Consider the following 22,984-nt stretch of genomic DNA (forward strand, 5'->3'; position numbering starts at 1 on the left):
ATTTTATTTACAAAAAAAGTTCTCAGGTTCAAAAAAACATTCAGTGAACTGAAAAACTGTGGTCGGTAATATAGGTATTTAGCTATGTCACATGCCCTTAAGGGCATATGATATTTACAGTTTGCCTGGCTTTTTTTCCACAAAAATGAAAATTGGTAAAAACTGAATTCAGAGGCGCTATAAAATATCATAATGGACGTCCCCAGACTCTTTTTTGAGGGATAATAACAAAAAAAAATTATTGCCCTAAACAAAAATTTTATGCATATGCATTATTTTGAAGTAACGTCGTTTTTCATCTTTGCCTTTCCGATAATCTGGAAATTATTTATGAAATAAACTTTTTGGATTGTCTGCAAAAAGGCTTAGTTCCGGGAGATTAGTTACTATGTTTATTTGTAAGTTCAAAGTTTTCGTCTAAAAATATGGTGTAGTTTGGAAGCAACGCTCGGGTGAATTGTAACACACATAACCTCGAAATATACACGCACGTTGTTAGCAATATCAAAAAATTTTTGATAAAAAAAACACAAAAAAGTGTGCAGGAACGTCCGTTAGCATGTTCGCTATCATTTCCCAAATTTTTAAGACAAAGTATTTATTACTCTAGAAAAAAGCCGAAGGAACCTAAAACTGGTAAAATCGACAATTTTCTATGTATCACCATGCCCTTAATGATGCATAAAAGTGTTTTAACATTTTTTTTGGTAAAGTTTAAAGCATTTATTGGATAAGAAAAATAAGTCTTTATCGAAAACAAAGTATTTTAAATGGAATTTGGATATAATAGAGTGAAAAACCACACTTTTTACATTAATATTTTTCTGAAAAAAAAAACAATTATTGTTCTCTTTATTGTGATTTTCAAAAGATTATAAACTCAAATGGACTTATTTTGAAGCGAAAAAGAACTCAAAGTAAATTTTTGGTAATTTACACGAGAAATATTTACTATTTAAAAATCGGATCTAAAAGTTAGGTTAGAATTCGTATGTAAATTCCGTAATTTCAGTATCTTGGCAAAATATGGATAAAATTTGTCGCTACATACATTAATTAAAGTTTATTTAAGCTTACAATGCATTGAAACTCACATGAAATAATGAAATAATTTTTTTTTTAAATCTTATTTTACAAAAATGTGTTGTTTTTTTTACTCTATAAGATGGAAATTCTATCTAAAACTATTTGTTTTTGATGAATATTTGTTTTTAGTATTCAATCATTGTTTTATACTTCACAAAACAATCGTAAAAACACTTTTATGCAAAAATTAAAATACATGTTTAAAATTGTACCTACTCTTTCTAGTTCCAATTTTCGGCACCATGTGGCGAACTGGTAGACCACCATTCCCAATAACCGAGAAATAAATTCTCTGAGAATTTATGAGAATCTTAGAATTTATTTTAATTACTAGAAAATTGCATTTTTTCGTTAACTTTTCGTTTGAAAATTCAACTCTTTTTTTGAAAGTTTATCTTTTTTATTCTAAAGTTTACCTGCTTTAGCAGAAATTAAATTTTTTTTTGATACTTAACTATTTCGTAGAAAATTTACTTTTTGTTTAAAATTTATATTTTGGTGTTGAAAATTGAACTTAAATATTTTCTGAATGAAAGTTTCACTTATTGAAAAATGTGTTTTTTATTACAAATTCATCTGTTTTAGTACAAAATTGATCTTTTTAGATAAAAGTGCAACTATTTGGTAGAGAATTGAACTATTTTGTTAAAAATTCATCATTTTTGGTTGAAAAAATACGTCTTTTTCAATTGAAAATCTCAGTTTTTTCGTATAAACTTATTTTTTTTTGTTACAAAAATTCAATTTTTGATGTTACTGTGTTAACCGGAATCTTTTTTTGATGAAAAATCAATTTTTTTTTTATACTCAAAAATTCTTATGCTTTAAGATAAATTTCATATTTTTTGATAAAAATGCAACTATTTGCTAGAGAATTCAACAATTTTGTCCAAAAGTCATCCTTTTTGGTTAAAAATTCGCTTTTTTGGATTGAAAATTCAATTTTCTTGGTAGAAAATGATTTCTTATTAAAAAAATCATAGTTTGATCGTGAAAACAATAATATCTTTTTCTAGAGAAAATTCAACTATTTTTTTAAATTTATCTTTTTGATTTAAAACTTCATCTGTTATAGAAGAAATTTCATTTTTTTATATGAAAGTGCAACTTTTTCGTTAACTTTTCGGTTGAAAATTTGTCTTTTTTATTTTAAAGTTTACCTGCTTTAGCAGAAATTTTTTTTTCTAAAATGCAACTGTTTGGTTAGAAATTAAGATATTATACTATTTTCTGAAAAATTTAACTAGTTGGGGGGAAAATTTAACTTTTTTTTACATTCCACTATTCTGTTGGAAATTCCTGTTTTTGTTTAAAAATTAAATTTTTCATCTGAAAATGTAGTTACTTTATTTCTGGTTGAAATTTTGTCCCTATAAATTGAAAATTCAACTATTTGGTAGAAAATAATTTTATTTTGTTTAAATTAGTTATTAAAATTGATAATTTTTAAAGAATACATTTTCAACTGACAATTGATCTTTTTAATTGAAAATTAATCATCTTTTAAATAAATAAAACTTCTTTAAAATTAAATTAAACTAAAAATTAAATTAATCTTTCTTTCTTGAAAATTAACTTTCTTGAAAACTAAACTATTTTATTAAAAATTCATCTTCTTGCGTAGAAAATTGATCTTGATTCTTTAATTCATCTAGTTAGTTAAGGATTCAGGGATTTTGTTAAAAATTCGTCTTTATTTCGTTGGATTCAGATGATGGACGTTTTTTGTTTGGTTAAAAAATTAGTTTTTTGGTAGAAAATTAGTTTTCTTAATACCAAATAGTTGAATTTCATACCAAATTGTGGATTTTCTTTAAAAAACAGTTGAATTTCCAACCCGAGAATATTAATTTTCAACTAAAAAGTTAATTTTCTACCAAATTTGAAACACATAAAGAACGCATTACAAAATTCTTAAATTTATAACGAAAAGAAAAATTTTCAAATAAAGTTATGAATCTTCAAGAAAAAAATAAGACAATTTAAACAAAATAGTTCAATTTTTGAATAAAGATGAATTAAAAAAAAAATTTTTAACAAAGTAGTTAAACATTTAAATAAAAAATTAATTTTCAATAAAACATTGAAAAATTTTAATTAAAAAGGATAAATTAAAAAAAAAGTTTTTTGACCAAAAATATATTAGATGATATTTTTATTACTTTAAATAAAAAAACAATTCAATTGAACCAAAAAAATAAAATAATTTTCAACCAAATAGTTGAATCCTCAACCAAAAGTATTAAATTGGTTATCAATAGTTCAATTTTTTACAAGAATAATTAAATTTTGAACCTAAAGTGACGAGTTTTCGACTAAAAAAAGGTAAAATTGCTGAATTTTCATCCAAATAATTTAATTTTCAACCAAACAAATGCATTGTTAGCAGAATACAGACTTAAAATAAAATATTCTAATAAATAAGAAATATTCAATTTAAATTTTTTTTAATTTAACAATTTTGGTATTGCAAAATTGCAAAATTTACTAACTTTCAAGTATTTACTAATTCCTTAAAGTAAAAATTTCGAGACTTTGACAATTCTGGTTTCAAAATAACGGGAATTTTCTAAACCATTAATGATATTTTTAGTATTTTTCAAACTCTGGGGATTTTTATTACTATGAATCAAAAACCAATCAAACAGTTTTTTCCTACTTTTTTATTTTTCGCCTTGAAAAACAATATACGTTTGCCAGAAAAAGTAAAATTTTATTTTTCTCTGAATTTGATTAAATTGTAGCTACCACAATTTAATTTTAATTCCGAGTTTGCTAAATGAAATTAAGAGTAATTATTTTAGTTTTACTTGGAAAAGAAAAATTATTTTAAATAAAGTTGTATACGGATTTATACAGTTCTTATCATTTGGAATGTTTCCTCAATAATTGTTTTACAAGAAGGGCAAACATGCCATAAAGAACTGTGTAAAAATATTGAAAAATTTTTAAGAAAATTCATGGCTTTTCAACGAAATATTTGAACTTTCAAGTAAATAAAATTATTTTTCAACCAAAATCGAATAGCTCAATTTTTAGTCAAAACAATTAATTTATAACAAAAAAAGAATAAATATTCAGCCAAAGAAGATACATTTTTAAAGAAAAATGTAATAGTTAAGGTTTTAAGCAAAAATATTTTTATTCTAGATCAATTACAGTTGAATTCAACCAAAAAGCAAAGCATTTTTAATCAAATAGTTTTTGTAACCGAACAGGTCGATTTTCAATTAAAATTATGAATTTTCAACCAAAAAATATTTTAATTTCAGTTTAATAGCAGATAAATAAAATTAAAAAATACAAATTTTCAACAAAAAAGTTGAATGCTCACAACAAACAGATTTTTTAAAACAAAATAGTAGTTCAAATTTCAACCAAAGAAATAGGAATTTTTAATCAAAATAGATTCATTTTAAACCCTAAAAAACAAGTTTCTACGAAAAAAGACCAATTTTCAATCAAACTCATACATTTTTAACCAAAGAAATTCATTTTTCATTAAAAATTGAAAAGTTACATTTTTAGTAAAAAATAAAAATAAATTTTCTACCAAAAATAGTCGAATTTTGATTAAAAAAATATACACTTTCCACGAAAAATGTAATAGCTAAATTATCAGAAAAAATTTAATTTTAACAAATAAAAAAAATGTTAAAATAAAATTGGTATAAAATTCATGATTTTGGTTTAGAGTTTAACTATTTTTGTAAAAAAATGTATGCCTTCAGTTGAAAATTTAACAATTTTGTTTTAAATTATTTTTATTCTTATTGAAAATGAGTTTTTTTTTAGTAAATTAATAATATTTTTTCGATCCAAAATTCAACACCTTGTTTGAAAATTAGGTATTTTCAGTAGAAAATTAATTTTCTGAGTTGAAAATGTATTGCTTTTATGAAAATTAATTTTTTTAAATTGAAAATTCACGTATTTTGTTGAAAATTCGTATTTTTCGGTAGAAAATTAATCTTCTTCTTTGAACAATCATAATTCGATTATTTTTTTAATTGATAATTTAACTGCCAAATGAACTATTTTATTTTTTGTAAAAATTTGTCTTTGCTGGTTGAATATTTATTTTGTTGAATTTCGTTTTTTTTTTTTAAACTGAAACCTTATCTTTATGATTGAAAACGGAACTATTTGCTTGAAAATTCAAATATTTCGTTTAAAATCCATGTATTTTGTTAAAAAATTATCTTTTTTGTTAGAAAATAAATCTTTTTGCGTAATAATTAGCTTTTTTTTAGAATTCAACCATTTTTGTGAGAAATTCAACTGCTTTGTTGAAAATTCGTTTTTTTTGCAAACTCTAATTTTTTTACCTGAAAATATGCAAATAGTTCAATTTTTATAAAAAAATATACATTTTTACCACAAAAAATGAAATAGCTAAATTATCAGAAAAAATTTAATTTTAACAAATAAATAAATAAATGTGAAATTAAAATAGGTTGAAAATTATTTTTATTTTTATTGAAAATTAGTTTTTATTTTAAAATAAATTAATATTTTCTCTTTTTTAATTAAAAATTCAACAAATTGTTTGAAAATGAGGCTTTTTCAGTAGAAAATTAATTTTCTGGGTTGAAAATTTGTCGCTTTTATGAAAATCTTCTACTTTGAAAAATCATAATTAGATTTAAAATTCAAATCTTTTTGTATAAAATTGATTTCTTTAATCGATAATTTAATTTAATCTTTTTTCCTAATAATTAGTTTTTTTTATTGAACAATTTTGTTGAAAAATTCAACTACTTTGTTAAAAATTCTTTTTTTTTTTACAAACGCTAAGTTTTTTACCTGAAAATATGCATCTAATTAATTATTTAATTATTTCGCTGAAAATTCATCTTTTATGATTGAAAATTATGTTCTCCTTGAAAATTATTTTTTTCCGGTGAATATATATATTTTTAATTAGTTTTTTGGCAGAAAATAAATCTTCTTGGTTAAAAATGAAACTTATTGCTTGAAAAAATTCATCTTTTTGGTAGAAAATTATTTCTTCGGTCAAAATTCATCCTTTTTGTTTAAAATTAAACTGTTTAGTTACAAATAAATTTGTTTTGGTTGAGGATTCCAATTTTTGTTGAAAATTCGTCTTTTTTGGTTATATTCAACTAATTTTAGTTTAAACTTAAATTTTTTTTTTGAAATATTAACTATCTACATGCTTTATTGAGAATGCATTTTTTTGTAAAAAAAATTAATTACTTGGTTTAAAGTAGAACTACTTTGTAAAATTTTAATTTTGTTGTTGAAAATTCATAGTTTTTTATGAAACCTAAAATATTTTTTGGAAAATTCTACTATTTTCTTGGAAATTTCTTTTTTTGCCTTTTTTTTAGCTGATAATTTGTCTTTTTAAAGTTAAAAATTCATCCTTCTTAACTGAAAATTAGCTTTCTTGTTGAAAATTCTCTTTTCCGGATTAAAAGTCAACTGTTTTTTTTTAAACGCTCAACTTTTTAGCTTGAAAACTAAACTTTTTTGTTAAAAATTCATCTTCTTGCGTAGAAAAGTTTAACTATTTTGTTAAAAGTTTTCTTATTTTTTTCAAAAATCTACTTTTTCGTTTAATCAATCTTTTTGGTCGAAAATTCAAACGTTTTGTTGAAAATTCATTATTTATGTCGAAAATTAAACTTTTGGGGTTAAAAATTCAACAGTCTTCTAAAAAATGAGTTTTTTTTTGCTTGAAAATTAAACTATTTCGTGGAAAATTTAACTTTCTAGAATTAAAATGAACGTTTTGTTGAAAATTTATATATTTGGTTGAGAGTTCAAATATTATGTTATTTTATTTGTTATGACAAATTATTTTTTTAAACTACAAATTTAACTGTTCCACTTTTGTTTAAAAACTTATATTTTTTGGTAAAAAATGCATCAATTTAGTTGAAAAATTCTTATTTTTTTTTTGAAATTCGTCTTCTAATAGAAAGATCTTTAATCTTTTTGATTGAAAATTCTTCTTTGCAGGTTAAAAATAGACCTATTTGCTAAAAAATTCAACTATTTTATTAAAAGTTTAATTATGTCGTTGAAAATTTAACCTTTTTTCCTGAAAATTCTTCTAAAAAATTCATATGTTCGGGCTAAAAATTTAACAGTCTTCTAAAAGATGCATCTTTTTGAATCAAAAGTTCAACTATTTAGTTGAAAATTCAACTACTAAATTTCCAAAGATTTTTTAACACTTTTTTTTTTTTAATCTCTCTTATCAAATTGCAAAAAAATTTTATCAGAACCTAAAGACATGTTAACCTTTCTATTATAATAACTGACAGTCCTTAATGCATTTTCGAACTTTATATCATTTTTCCTTTCGTAAGTGTCACTTGATACGCAATTTTAATGACACTTAAAAATTTTTAAATCCTATTTCAATCTCCCAATCCCTATCAATAGATCCTGTCGAAATATTTTTATTGTACAATCAACGAAGTATAAATTTGAGTTATAAATTGAGACGTACCTATAAAACAAATGGGGAAAAAAAGTTACGAAGCTGTGGAGAAAATGCACGTGCACGCAAGTGTCACTGACAATTTGCAAAAAGGGAAAATAAAAAATTAAAATTATAAAACCGTGCGGCGTCGGTGGAACAGAAGGGAAAAAAAAGAGTGCAAATTTGTTATATTTCTTACCTTCCTGATCGTAATCGACCTCATGTGTCGCGGAGAAGATGGAATGCGCGTCATTTAAGAATGTGGTGGTGCTATCGACAACCGTTTTGTGCGTGTCCAGTACCTCTTCTTCGAGCAACTGCAATGCCGACACGGCCTCGTGGAAAGTGTACAAATCTTGCGAGATTTCACCTTCCTGCACAAAAATCAGCAAGTTAAAATTAAAATAAAAAATATATGTCTCAGAGAGAAAGAGAAAATTGCTTAGGTTTGATTAACCAATAATAAATTACTCAAAACCAGGGCGACCGTTTTAATCGACGAAATAAATTCCCGTTTCGCAAACATTTTTCAAGGCCAATGAAATTTAAAAAATAGACCACTAAAGATAAAAAATTTTCCACATGAGGTAATAAAAATTGAGCTGCAAATAAAAGCACTCAAAGTGGAACTGTTAAATTTTAAACTTTTAAAATTGAAATTTAAAAGTTTTTTATTTAAAAACTTTGTATTCAAAGGCTCAATAATTTACGCTTATAAAATTGAAGGTACTCACATTTTTCAATATAAAAAAATATAAATCCACGTTATCATTTTCAATGCTCTAAGTTAAAAAATCAATCAATGAACTTTAAAATTTTCAAAATTATATAATTTTAAATTTTAAATTTCTTCAATTTTTACCTTTTATAGTAAAAATTAATCTTTTGGAATTGAAAATTCTGTTTCATTTGAAGATGAATTTCTTTAGTTGAAAAGTCTAAAGCTTGGTTTAAAATTATTATTATTTTTTTTTTAGTTCAAAATTCAATCATTTGGTTTACAATTTTTGTCGAAAAATTCAACTGTTTCGTTAAAAATTCATATGCTTAGTTAAAAAATTGTATTTTTTAAAACAGAAAATTGATTTTTTTATTTGAAATTTCATCTTTCAAGTTGGAAATTCAATTGTTTGGTTAAAAGTTAAACTTTTTTATAAAAAATTAATATAGTTGTTGCAGATTCATCGTTTTGATTAAAATTGTCGAAAGTTTATTTAAATGGGAAAATTAACTTATTATAATTCAAAATTCCATAATTGTAGTTGAAAATTCTTCTGTTTGGTTAAAAATTATTTTTTTATGTAAAATTAATTTTCTAACTTTTGGTTCAAGATCTATTTTCGTAGTACTTTTTTTTTTATTTGAAAATTGAACAATTTTATTTAAAGATTGATTTTTTTAGTTGAAAACTCTTATGTTTGTTTTAAAATGATTTATATTAAGCTAAACATTTTATATTCTATTTTCGATTGAAAATTATTATTTTATTTTTAGTTCAAAATTCAACTATTTTGTTGAAAAATTGGATTTTTTTATAGATTTTTTTGAAAAATTCTTCACTTTGGTTGATTATTTAAAAATTCATTTATTTTGCGATTTTTTGCTTTGTTGTGTTTGCGGCAAATATGAATGTGTTACTTTAAGTTGACCGGGAAAATTGAAAAACTTGACCGGGAACTTAAAATCGTCCCGGGAAATGAGAGTGAATTTCTTTTTTGACCGGGAATTTTACAAATTTGTAGAAAAAATTTCTCTCCCAGCTTGATTTCAACAGTTTTAAAAAATAATCTGTTGAATTTTTATCCTTTTCAGTTATGTTATCATTCAGCTTACAAAAAGTGATTCCAAAATCTTGCACTTTCAAATTTTGAATTTTAATTTTTAAGCGTACATTTTTCATTTAAATAATTTTAAAATACGGTTTTAAAGACTTGGAAAAATAAAAAATTAGTGGCTATAAATTAAGGATTAACAAGTGAATAATAATTGAGTTTACAAAACGATTCGGAATCAGTTCAAAAATTTAAGAATTTTCTGATTTTAACGTTTAAAATTAAATTGATTCAATTGGAATTTTGATATTCTTGATATAGTTAAATAAATGTAAACGCCCGATTGAAACTTTATAAACTATTTTCAATTTTAAAATAACTTCAAAATAATATATTTATAATTAAAGACTTTCATTAAACCTTAAAATATTGTTTTGGATTGAAAATTAATTAAAAATTGTTACGATTTAAAATAATTTAAACGAAGTCTTTACGTATACCAAACAAATCAGGCTATTCGTACTTAAATTTTCGTGCAAATAGTTCACTGCCTAATTTAAAACAAAATAGAGATTTTTGCATATTTCGAACAAAAGATTTAGAAACTTTTCAAAAAATATGAAAAGCTTCAAAAGAATAAAAAACATTTTCTTAAGATTCCTAGGAAAATTGAAAATGACTTTTTATTTTGAAGAAATAATTTGAAGAGATTATTTAAAAAATAATTGAAAATTTGAATAAATTCAAAATATTCAAGATTTTCAAATAAAATTTTTTGTTCAGTTCTTAACAAGAATTTAAAAAAAATGTTTGCGAACCGGGAAATGACCGGGAATTTTCACTTAAACTTTTAAAATTGAAATTTCAAAGTTTTTAATTTAAAAATTTTGTATCAAATGCTCAATAATTTACGCTTATTAAATTGAAGGTAATAACATTTTTCAACATAAAAAAATATAAATCCACGTTATCATTTTCAATGCTCTAAATTTAAAAATCAATCAATGAACTTTAAAATTGTCAAAATTATATAATTTTTAGGAATTTTAAGCTAGAAACATCAAGTATCGAAAAATTTGAAATTTTTTAACTGAACACTTCTTAAATTAGAAATTCAATTATTTTCTTTTTAAATAGTTTAAACATCCTTGGAAAGCTTCAAAATTTTATTTTCAAAATCTTGAGATTCTAGAAAATTTTAAGAAAACTTGCATAATAAATTTTAATCTTTTTAAAACTCTTAAATATCTCTTAAAATCTTTCTATGTCAAACAATTAAGTTAAAGATTCTTTACTTTTAAAAATTGGTTTCAATTTACTTGTCTTAAATAAAAATTCAAATATTTCTAAATATTCAATAATTAATATTTCTTTAATTAAAAATTTCAAATTGAAAGGGTTAAAAATTGAATATTTTCAGCTGAAACAATATTACAATTTTCTTTAAATCCTTTCATTAAGAATATATTATAATGAAGTTATTTTTAAGTTGAAAATAGTTTATAAACTTTCAGTCACACGTTCAGAATTGTTTAATTTAATAACTTTCAAATTGAAACTGTTTAAGTTTTAACGTTAAAATCTGAAAAGTCTTAAATTTTTGACAGGTTTAAAATCGTTTTGTTCACTTTTTATTACTTACAGTACAGATAAATTAAAAAAAAAAGATTGATTTATTAAATAAAAATGTTTTTTATCCAAAATTTTCAACATCAAAGGCTTTGATTTTTTATTTCTTCAAGTTTTTAAGAAAGCATTTAAAAATTCTTTAAATTAAAAATGTAAGGTTAGAAATAACAATTTTAAATGGAACGTTTTTAAATGTTTAAATATTTGAAATACGCATTGTAAGCTAAATAATAGCATAATTGAAAAACATAACGATTCAACTAATTATTTAAAAACTGTTGAAATCGAACGTGGACAGATTTTTTTCCTACAAATTTGCAAAATTCTCGGTCAAAACAAAAATTCATTGTCATTGCCCGGTCGCCAAAAAATTCCCGGTCATTTTCCGGTTCGCAAACATTTTTCAAGGTCAATGAGAGAAAATAATTAGAACTCTTAAGCTGAATAATTTTGTATATAATGTAATAAAAACTGAGCTGTAAATCATTTTAGGCGATTTTAATCTAGAAATATTAAAAATTGTGCAATTAAATTCTTGCTAAGAACTGAACAAAAAATTTTATTTGAAAATCTTGAAATATCTACATGTTGTTTTGCATTTATTCAAATTTTTAATTATTTCTGCATTTTTTTCAGTACTTCTAAATAAATTTAATAATGATTAGAATTTTTCGTAAATTTCCCTTTTTAATTCTGTGAAATGGAAAATATTTTTGACAATTTTGAAAATCTTTTTAAATCTTTTTAAATAATCTCTTCAAAATATAAGTACGAATAGCCTGATTTGTTTGGTATACGTAAACACTTTGTTTAAATTATTTTAAATCATAACAAATTTTTAATTAATTTTCAATCTTTGCAGACCTTCTAAATATCTCTTCAATTTTACCAATTTTACAAAAACCATCAAATGTGTCTAAATAATCGGCAACCAAAACAATATTTTAAGGTTAATGAAAGTCTTTAATTATAAATATATTATTTTGAAGTTATTTTAAAATTGAAAATAGTTTATAAAGTTTCAATCGGGCGTTTACATTTATTTAACTATATCAAGAATATCAAAATTCCAATTGAATCAATTTAATTTTTAACGTTAAAATCAGAAAATTCTTAATTTTTGAACTGATTCCGAATCGTTTTGTAAACTCAATTATTATTCACATGTTAATCCTTAATTTATAGCCACTAATTTTTTATTTTTCCAAGTCTTTGAAACCGCATTTTAAAATTATTTAAATGAAAAATGTACGCTTAAAAATTAAAATTCAAAATTTCAAAGTGAAAGATTTTCGAATTATTTTTTGTAAGCTGAATAATAACATAACTGAAAAGGATAAAAATTCAACAGATTTTTTTTTTAAACTGTTGAAATCAAGCCTGGATAGAATTTTCCGGGACGATTTTAAATTCCCGGTCAAGTTTTTCAATTTTCCCGGTCAACTTAAAGTAACATATTCATATTTGTCGCAAACACAACAAAGCAAAAAATTGCAAAATAAATGAATTTTCAAATAATGTTCAACCAAAGTGAAGAATTTTTCAAAAAAAATCAATCAAAAAATACAATTTTTCAACAAAATATATGAATTTTTAATGAAATAGTTAAATTTTTAATTTAAAAAGACAAATTTTCAACCAAATAGTTGAATTTTGAATTAAAAAAAAAAAAATAATTTTCAATCGAAAATAGAATATAAAATTTTTAGGTTAAAAAAATTATTTTAAAACAAACATAAGAGTTTTCAACTAAAAAAATCAATCTTTAAATAAAATTGTTCAATTTTCAAAAAAAAAAGTACTAAAAAAATAAATCTTCAACCAAAAGTTACAAAATTAATTTTACATAAAAAAATAATTTTTAACCAAACAGAAGAATTTTCAATTATAATAAGTTAAATTTCCCATTTAAATAAACTTTCAACAATTTTATTCAAAACGATGAATCTGCAACAACTAAATTAATTTTTTATAAAAAAGTTTAATTTTTAACCAAACAATTGCATTTCCAACTTGAAACATGAAATTTCAAATCAAGTTTCTATTTTAAAAAATACAATTTTTCACATAAACATATGAATTTTTAACGAAACAGTTGAATTTTTCGACAAAAAGTGTAAACCAAATTTTGAACTAAAAAAAAAAATAATAATAATTTTCAACAGAAAATGGAATAGTAACATTTTTAGTTTAAAAAAAAATTATAATTTTAAACCAAGCCTAAGACTTTTCAACTAAAGAAATGAATCTTCAAATGAAACCGTAGAATTTTCAATTCCAAAAGATTAACTTTTACTATAAAAGGTAAAAATTGAAGAAATTTAAATGAGATAATATCAAATTGAAAGTCCCATTTAAGGTCAAATAATCAAGTTAATGTGCCGAATTCCTGAAAATAAAATCAAAACTTAAATAATTAAATTTTAGTTTAAAAAGTTATGTTTTAATAAAAAAGACAAATTTTCAACAAAACAGTTTAGTTTTTAACCAAAAAATTTACTTTTTCATCATATTGTTTAACTTTCTACGAAACAGATTAATTTTTAACCTGTGTTTTTTCCAAAAAAATATGATTTTTCGACCGACAAAATTAATTATCTACTGAAAAAAAAATTTTGAAAGAAATTAATTAATTTTCAACCAAATGGTTGAATTTTAAAATAAAAAAGATACATTTTCAGCAAAATAATTAAATTTTCAACTACAAAAAAGAAATTTACAATGAAAAATTGAATAATTACATTTTTCAGTTAAAAATTAAGTTTCTAGCAAACATAAAATTAATTTTTAAGCAAGAATCTTAATTTTATACAAAAAAAAAAAAAAGAAGAAAATTCAAAGATTTTATTAAATCTTTCTGTTTTTTCGAAAATTCGTAGTGTCGGTTTGAAAATTTGACTATTTGATTAAAAATGGAGGATGCTTAAAAATTTATGCATTTTGTTGAGAATTGATCATTTTTTGGTACAAAATTACCCTTCTTTAGTTGAAAATTCAACTATTTGCTTCAAAATTTATGCACTTTGTTGAGAATTCATCATTTTTGGTAGAAAATTAATCTTGTTTTTTCGAAAAATAATCTTTTTTTGGTTACAAATGCAAGTGTTTGGTTAAAAATTCATCTGTTTCAGTTATGGATTTAAGTATTTCGTTGAAAAATCGTTTTTGTTCATTAAATATAACTTATTTTATTTTAAATTCCAATATTTTTTCACTGAAAATTGATCTATTCAGGTTCAAAATTCTTCTCCTTGTTTTGAAAGTGGAAACACTTCCCAAAAGTTCTTTTGTTTGTTAAAAATTAATTTTTTTCGGTTATAAAATAATTTTGACACATTTTGTTGAAAATTCGTCCTTTCTGGTAAAAACAAATCTTCTAGGTTGAAATTTTTTACTTATTCTGTAAAAAATCATTTTTTGTTGTTAAAAATACAACTGCATGGTTGAAAATTAATCTATTTTCTTGAGAATTGAATACATTTTGTTGAAAAATCGTCTTTTGCTATATAAAATTGAATAAAATTTAACTGTAAAAAATGCAACTGCTTTTTAGAAAATTTGTTTACTTCTTATTAAAACTGAATTTTATGAAATGAAAAAATGACTTTCAATCTTTTGTTACAAAATCTGTTCTATTTTAAAAATTCAACTGTTTGAAAAGTTATCTAATTTGTAGATAATTAATCGTTGTTGGTAAAAAGGCAAGAAGGTTAATGGCTTAAAATAAAAAATAAAAATCGTCCTCACATTGAGAGATCTTAATTGTGCCAAATCACTATCAGAGAGCACACTATTGTTACTCTGTTCTTCTATTTTAAGATCGAGCTGCTCTTCGTCGGTCGGAGAAACTTTAACTTCCGTCGGATCTGTGACAGCTAATTCCTTCACTCTGTCTGCGTAACGTAACGTGTTTAGCGAATGTTCACACGAACTCATGCCAGGACTGATCATAGCAATCTGAAAAAAAAAAAACAATTTTCAAATTGATCACTAATAAACAGTTTTACATCCTCTGAAAAAAAAAAATCTTAACGATTTTCTAATTAAATAGTTCTTTTCCCTATTTTTTTCTTCGGAAAAATGTCGATTTATTTCTCGATGATCATAAGCAGAAATCAGGGTTGCCATTTTAATCAAAGAACTAAAAATTCCGGTCATTTTCCGATTCGTAAACATTTGTCACGGTCAATAAAATTAGGAAATTCGAACTCTAAAGATAAAAATGTTTTCATTCGAAATAACAGGGTGGCCGTTTTAATCGAAAAAAAAATTCCCGGTCATTTCCCGGTGGTTCGCAAACATTTTTCACGGCCAATGAAATTAAAAAAATAAGCAATAAATAAATGCTCAAAAATTTACACGTACCAAATGGCAGGTACTAACACTTTTCAATTCAACAGCTTTATGTAAAATGCAAATAAACTGCAAAATTTAGAACTTTTATAAATTATAAAGTTCAAACATTCAGATTAGATTCAAAAAATATAAATCTGCGTTGAAAAAATGGATGAAAAAAACGTTGAAAATTGAAAAAATAATTTTTTAAACTTAACAATTCTTAAATTGGAAGTTAAATTATTTTTATTTTAATTAGTCTAGGCATCCTTCAAAAGCTTTAAAATTTTATTTTAAAATCTTGAAAAATCTAGAAGTGTTTTTAAATTTAAAAAAATTAAATTTGAATTTATAAATAACAATAGAATACTTTTTATTATTAGAGTAATATTAAGAGATATTTAGAAGCTTTAAAAAGATTCGAATTAAATTTAGAACTTGAAATAATTTGGAATACTTACAGGCGAAATAAATATTTTTCTTAAGATAAAAATTTTCTTAAGATTCTTAGGAAAATTGAAAATGATTTTTCACTTTGAAAAATTATGGTAACAGAAAGTTTAAGAAGATGTTAGGAGATTTAAAAAATGATCAAAGAACATGGAAAACTTTAAGGATTTTTTTTTTAATTTGCTGGATTTAAAAAAATTGTAGGAAAGTTTCGATTAATTTTAAAATAAAATTAGAAGTTCTGGAAAAAATGTTAACACATTTCGGTTAAATTAATTAAAATAGTTTCAAGTTTTAAATTAATTTTGAATCTTTTCAAAAATTCTACACATCTCTTAAAATTACTCAAATTTTGTCTACAAATAGTAAGTGTTCATTTGTTATTTATTCGTCAAAATTTAACAATTTTACTTATAAATTAAACACTTTTTAAATAGAACAATTAAAATTGTAACGCTAAAAGTTTAAAAGTTCTTCAAAAATCTAAAGATTAAAAATTTCCGATGTAAAACAATTCAGTTTCAAATTGTTTTCTTTTAAATATTTGGTTTCAATTTACTTGTCTTAAATGAACAATGAAATATGGCTAAATATTAAATACTTATTCTTTTTCTACATTAAGAAATTTCAAATTAAATGGGATAAAAATTAAATAATTTAGACTCACAATATTTTTAATTTAATAAAAACCTTTAATTATAGCTATATTATTATGGATTTATTTTTTAAGTAAAAAATAGTAAAACGCACGTTTACATTTTTTAATGGCTAAAAAAATTAAAAGAAATAATATATTAATAAATTTATTAATTAAATTTAACTGGAAATTCTCAAATAATTAACGGATATAGAACTGTTTGGTTAAATAAATTATTGTTCGGATTTCTATACTTAGAGTACAGATCCATTTTGAAAATAATTTATTTATTTATATTTACAGTTAATAAAATAAAACTGTTTTTTTTATAAAAAATTTTCAACTTCAAATACTTTCAATTTTCAATTGTTTAAATCCTCAAAACTGCACTTTCATTATTTTAAAAACAGTTCAAATTGAACGTGGGTAGATTTTTCTTCTGAAAATTCGTAAAATTCCCGGTTTCCCGGGCCGACGGCCACCCTGTTTTTTATAAAAAAATCTTCGGTTTTAAAAACTTTCAATTTTTTAATAATAAAATATATGCTTAAAAATTAAAATGGAAAATTTCGAAAGAGAAAGATTTTCGAATTAAGCATTCTAAACTAAATGATATAATAAATTTATAAAAATCACAATTTAGGAAATTATTTAAAAACGGTTGAAATCAAATTTGGAGAAAACTTTTATTTTACAAATTTTCTAAAATTCCCGGTCATTTCCTAGTTTTCCAGGTTTCCCGGTCTGTATGTTGATTTACATTTTTCAAATTTTAAATTATGTTCGAAATTTCGTAAGAAATTTTAAACTTCAGGATGGCCTTTTTAATCGTAGCAATAATAAATAAAAAATAAGCTACAAACTAAAGCATTCAAAGCGAAACATTAGAATTAAAAATTGTTAAAATTTACGTTTAAAAGTTTTTTATTAGAAAATGTTGTATTAAAATTTTCAATGATTGACATGCATAAAATGGAAGCTACTAACACTTTTCGACTAAACAATTTGAAATGAAACTTTAAAATTTTCAAAATTACATTTTTTTAAGGAATTTTAAGCTGGAAATATTAAAAATTGTATTTTTTTTAAAAACTGAACACTTCTTAAATTAGAAGTTAAATTATTTTTATTTAAAATAGTTTACACATCTCTCGGAAGCTTCAAAACTTTATTTCAAAATCTGTAAAAATGTAGAAATTGTTTCACATTTTTTCAAATTTAAAATTACTTTTGAAATTTTTTCAGAACTTCTAAATATCTTTTAAAATTAGTTGAATTTTTCCTACAATATTTTTTTTTAGAAAATCCAGAAAATTTAAACAAATTACCTTAAGATATTGATTTATAAATAACAATTGGACACTTATTATTTGTAGAAAAAATTTGAGTAATTTTAAGAGTTATTTAGATGTTTGAAAAATTCAAAATTAAATTACAACTTGAAATGATTTAAAATAATTTAAAGAGAGTTTATTTTTGCAGATTTAAAAAAAAAATAATTCAGAAGCTTTTTACGAATTGTGAAAGACTTCAGAAGAATAAAAATATTTTCTTACGATATTTCCTTAAAATCTTCCAGATTGTTTTTTGACAATTTTGTAAATCTTTTAAAACCGATTTAAAAATTCTCTTATAATAATTTTTCAAAATGAAAAATCATTTTCAATTATCCTGAAAATCAAAACAATTTTTTTTTAATTCTTTTGAAGTCTTTCATAATTCTTAAAAAGTCTCTAACTTATTTGTTTTAAGTCTGAAAAAATAAACGTTTTCTCTAAATTAGACTCTGACTATTTGCACCGAAATTTCGGTACGAATAGCCGGATTTTGTTGAATACGTAAACACTTCGTTTAAATTATTTGAAATCATTTCAAGTTTTAAGCTTCTAAATTTTTCTTAAAATTACTCATAATTTTTCCACAAATCATGAGTATTAAATTGTTATTTATACATCAAAAATCAACAATTTCACTTAAAAATTAAACATTTCTTAAATGCACTAATTAAAATTGTAACGTTCAAAGTTTAAAAGCTCTTCGAAATTTTGAAGATTCCAGGCTTTTTATGTGAAACAATTCAGTTTCAAATTGTTCACTTTTAAATATTTAATTTCAATTTAATCGTTTTAAATGAGCAGTCAAATATTGCTAAATATTCAATCATTCTTTTTCTTAATTTTAAATTTTCAAATTTTCAAATTATAGATTGAAACAATATTTTTAATTTAATAATATTATTTTGAAATTATTTTTGAAAGGAAAATAGTTTATAAAGTTTCAATCGGGTGTTTAAATTTGTTTAACTAATAAGACTTTGAAATTGAAACAGTTTGATTTTTAAAAACATGACAAAACGATATTTCAAAAGCTATCACAAAGATTTTAAAGATTTACAAATATTTTACCAAAATTTCAAAGTATTTACAAAAGATTTCAAAAGGTTTTATAAGTATTTAAAAGATTTTCCAAAGATTAAAAAACATTCAAGATATTTCACAAAGATTACAAAGATTTCAAATATTTTAAAAGGATTTAATAGATTACGCAAAAAATGAAAGGTTCCATGAAAATTTCAAAAGTATTCATAATGTGTTTAATTTTATTCCTCAAAAATTAATTTTTCTCAACTGTAAATTCAATTATTCAATTCATGTTAAAAATTAATATTTTTAGTTGAACATTTTCGCATATTTCGTTAAAATTTTACCTTTTTGGTAGAACATTTATTTTCTTGTTTCAAAATTGATATTTTTGGTTGAAAATTGATCTGTTTTGTTACAAAATTTAATCATTTTGTTGAAAATTCTCTATTTTTGTGAAAATTATGTGAACATTAATTTTTTTAAATGCAAATTTTAATTATTACATTTGTAATTGTAAATTTATCCTTTTTTTTAAATTCGTATATTTTGTTAAAAATTAATCTGCTTGGTAGACAATTATCTTGCTTGAAAACAGATATTTTTGGTTGAAAATTGAACTATTTCGTTAAAAAATTCAATCATTGTGATAAAAATTAATTTTTTCAATTGAGAATTTAATTAGTCCATTTCTGATTGTAAAATTATCTTTTTTTTTGGTTAAAAATTCATCTTTTGGTAGACAATACATTTTCTTGGTTGAAAATTAATATTTTTGGTTGAAAATTGAACTATTTTGATAAAAAAAAATGTAACCATTTTCTTAAAAATTCACTTTTTGTTGTTGTAAAAATGATGATATTAATTTTTTTAAACGCAGATTTTAATTATAACATTTCTGATTGTGAATTTATTAATTTTTTTTTTGAAAATTGATATTTTTGGTTGAATATTGAACTATTTAAAAAAAGTTTAATCATTTTGTTAAATACCCGTTTATTTTTTGTGAAAATTATGTGAAAATTTATTTTTTTAAATGCAAATTTTAATTAGACCATTTTTCATTGTAAGTTCATCTTTTTTTATTTAAAAATTCATGTATTCTGTTAAAAATTAACCTTTTTGGTAGAAAATTAATTATCTTGCTTGAAAATTGGTATTTCTGGTTGAAAATCGAACTATTTTGTTAACAAATTTAATCATTATGATGAAAATTCATTTTTTTGCGTGTACAAAATAAATTCTTTAATTAAGAATTTAATTAGTGCTTTTCTGATTGTTAATTTATCCCGTTTTAGTTGAAATTTCCTGTATTTTGTTAAAAAATGGTCTTTTTTTTTTAGAAAATTAATCTTGTTTTTTGAAAATTGATATTTTGTAGTTAAAAATTCAATTCCTTGTTTCCAAATTCAGGTACTTTGTTGAAAACTCATCTTTTTCGGTAGAAAATTTCATTATCAATTCTACAATTTGCTGAAAAAATTATTTTTTTTTGGTTACAAAATCAAGTATTTGTTTGGAAATTAATTTTCATAATTAAAATTAATTTTTCTAAGATAAAAATTCTATTTTTTTAAAATGTAAATCTTTCTTTTAAATTCATTATTTTTAAATAATTTTTTCTTTATTTTTTGAATTCACCGGTTTTTAATATAAAATAAAATATTTGTGGGTAGAAATATCAACTATTACATTTTCCGTGGCGAATTGATATATTTTGGAAAAAAATTAAATTATTGTAGAAAATTCACACTTTTTTTTTGAATTCGATATTTTAGTTGAAAATGGATGAAAAGATTAAGAAAAAAATGAATTTTTAACCAATTTTCAACTCAGAGGATTAATTTTCGAGCGACAAAGATGAATTTCGAGAAAAATATATGAATTTTGTACAAAGCAGTTGAATTTTCAATCAAAAATAGTCAATTTTCAAACAACAAGATTAATTTTCTACAAAAAAAAGACAAATTTTGAACAAAATACATGAATTTTCAACTAAAAGAAATAAATTTGCGATTGAAAATGGAATAATTAAATTTTCAGTTTGAAAAATTAATTTTCAACAACAAAAAAAAAAAACGAATTTTCAAAAAAATCCTAAAAGGCCTCATCAAAATAGTTAAATTTTCAAACAACAAAATTAATTTATTACCAGAAACACAAATTTTTAACAAAATACATGAAGTTTCAACTGAAAAAGATAAAATTTTAAAGAAAAAATGTAGTTAAATTTTTTCAGTCAAAAACATTAATTAAAAAAAAAAATGCAAAAAAATATTTGAAAACTATTTGGATTACCCATGTAAATTACTTCATAATTAAATAAAAACGAATTACAAAAAATCTTCGTGTAATATGTTAAAATCTTTTGAATACTTTGAATTGTTGATATTTTTGTGATATCTATTGAAATTTTCCAAATATTTTTGTGACAAAAAATTACTTTGTCGTACCATTGTTAAGTTTTAGGATAAATTTTCAACAAAATACATGAATTTCAAATCAAGTAGTTGAATTTTCGACTCAATTAATTTTCAACCAAATAGTTAAATTATTCACCTAAGTAGTTAAATTTTCAAAAAAAAAAAATTAATTTTTTTTACAAAATTGTTCAATTTTAGGACGAATTTTTAACAAAGTACATGAATTTTAAATCAAATAGTTGAATTTTCAACCGAAAATATCAAGTTTTAACAAAAAAGTTACATTTTTAACTGAAAAAATTAACTTTCAACAAAAAATGAAAATTTTCAATTAAAAAAAATGTTTTTTTTTACCAAAAAAACGAATTTAAAAAAAAAATTGTTAAATTTTTGACCAGAGATGATTTTTACACCCAGAATCAATTTTCTGCAGAAAATACAAATTTTCAAAAAGAAAAAAATTAATTTTTAACGAAATAGTTAAATCTTTTACCAAAGCAGTTGAATTATTAACCAAATGAAATTATTTTTTTATACAATTGTTCATTTTTATGATGAATATTCAACAAAATATATAAATTTTTAAAACAAATAGTTAAGTTTTCTACTAAAAAATATATATTTGAAACAAAATAGTTCAACTTTCAATTAAGAAATAGATTTTCGACAAAAAAAAAATTGTTTTTTAAGAAAAGTTACATTTTTAATCAAAGGGGTAAGTTTTCAACTAAAACGGTGAATTTAAAAATAAAAAAGTGACTTTTCGACAAAATTGTGGAGTTTTTTACAGAGAAATTAAAAAAACCGGTCAATTCAAACAAAGGGAAATTTTCAACAAAATAGTTGAATCCCCAACCGAAAAGACGAATTTTCAACAAAACAGTTTACTTTCGAGATAAATGGGATACTTTTTAAGAAATAGGTATACTTTTTAACAGAATAAATTAAATTTATACCGAAAAGTTGAATTTTTAATTACAAAAAACATGCATTGTTAACATTTTCAAGTAAAAAAATTATTTAAAAATAACGAATTTAAAAAACAAAGATTTACATTTTCAATAAAAAAATTGAGTTTTTATCTTAAAAAAAATTAATTTTTAGTCATGAAAATTAATTTTCTTCCTTAATAGACGAATTCTGTACACAACACTTTGATTTCCAAACAAATATTAGATTTTTTAACCAAAAAATGTTTTTTTCACGAAAATGTTGAATTAATAATGAAATAATTGAATTTTCAACCTAAAACAAGAATTGTCAATTTAGGACACAAGCATACATGAATTTTCAACTAAAAAAAATTAATTAACTATCAGAAAGGGGACATTTAAATTTTCATATGAAAAAATTAATTTTCACAACAAAAAAATGAATTTTCAAGAAAATGGTTACATTTTATTGAACTACATAGTTCAAATTTCAAGCAAGATAATTGTATACCAAAAAGATTATTTTTAACAAAATACATGAATTTAAAAAAAAAAATATATATATATATATATATAAATTTACAATCAGAAATAGACTAATTAAATTCTCAATAGAAAAATTAATTTTCACAAAAAAATTAATTTTTATCACAATCGTTAGATTTAAAAAAAAAATAGTTAAAGTTTCAACCAAAAATATCAATTTTCAAAAAATAAAATTAATTTTCTACCAAAAAGATGAATTTTCAACTAAAAAAGATAAATTTACTATCAGAAATGGACCAATTAAAATTTTAATTAAAAAAAAACGTCACAAAAAAAATTTCATCACAATGATTAAATTTTCTAACAAAATAGTTTAATTTTCAAACCAAACTATCAAATTTCAACCAAAATTATTAA

The 22,984-nt window shown here is 21.8% G+C and overlaps 1 protein-coding gene across 1 annotated transcript in view; it reads right to left on the reverse strand.

Annotated features, from left to right (window-relative positions):
- LOC117172853 overlaps positions 1 to 14,896 on the reverse strand; it is a 22,017-nt gene extending 7,121 nt beyond the window's left edge. The window contains exons 1-2 of the mRNA XM_033361111.1: positions 14,692 to 14,896; positions 7,743 to 7,917 (exon numbers count right to left, since the gene is read on the reverse strand). Coding sequence (XP_033217002.1) covers positions 7,743 to 7,917; positions 14,692 to 14,895 — 379 coding nt within the window. The 5' untranslated portion in view covers position 14,896. The remainder of the gene's footprint in view (positions 1 to 7,742; positions 7,918 to 14,691) is intronic.
- Positions 14,897 to 22,984: the final 8,088 nt, after the last annotated feature.

This window comes from Belonocnema kinseyi, chromosome 5 (assembly GCF_010883055.1).
Source record: "Belonocnema kinseyi isolate 2016_QV_RU_SX_M_011 chromosome 5, B_treatae_v1, whole genome shotgun sequence".
Taxonomy (NCBI): Eukaryota; Metazoa; Arthropoda; class Insecta; order Hymenoptera; family Cynipidae; genus Belonocnema; species Belonocnema kinseyi.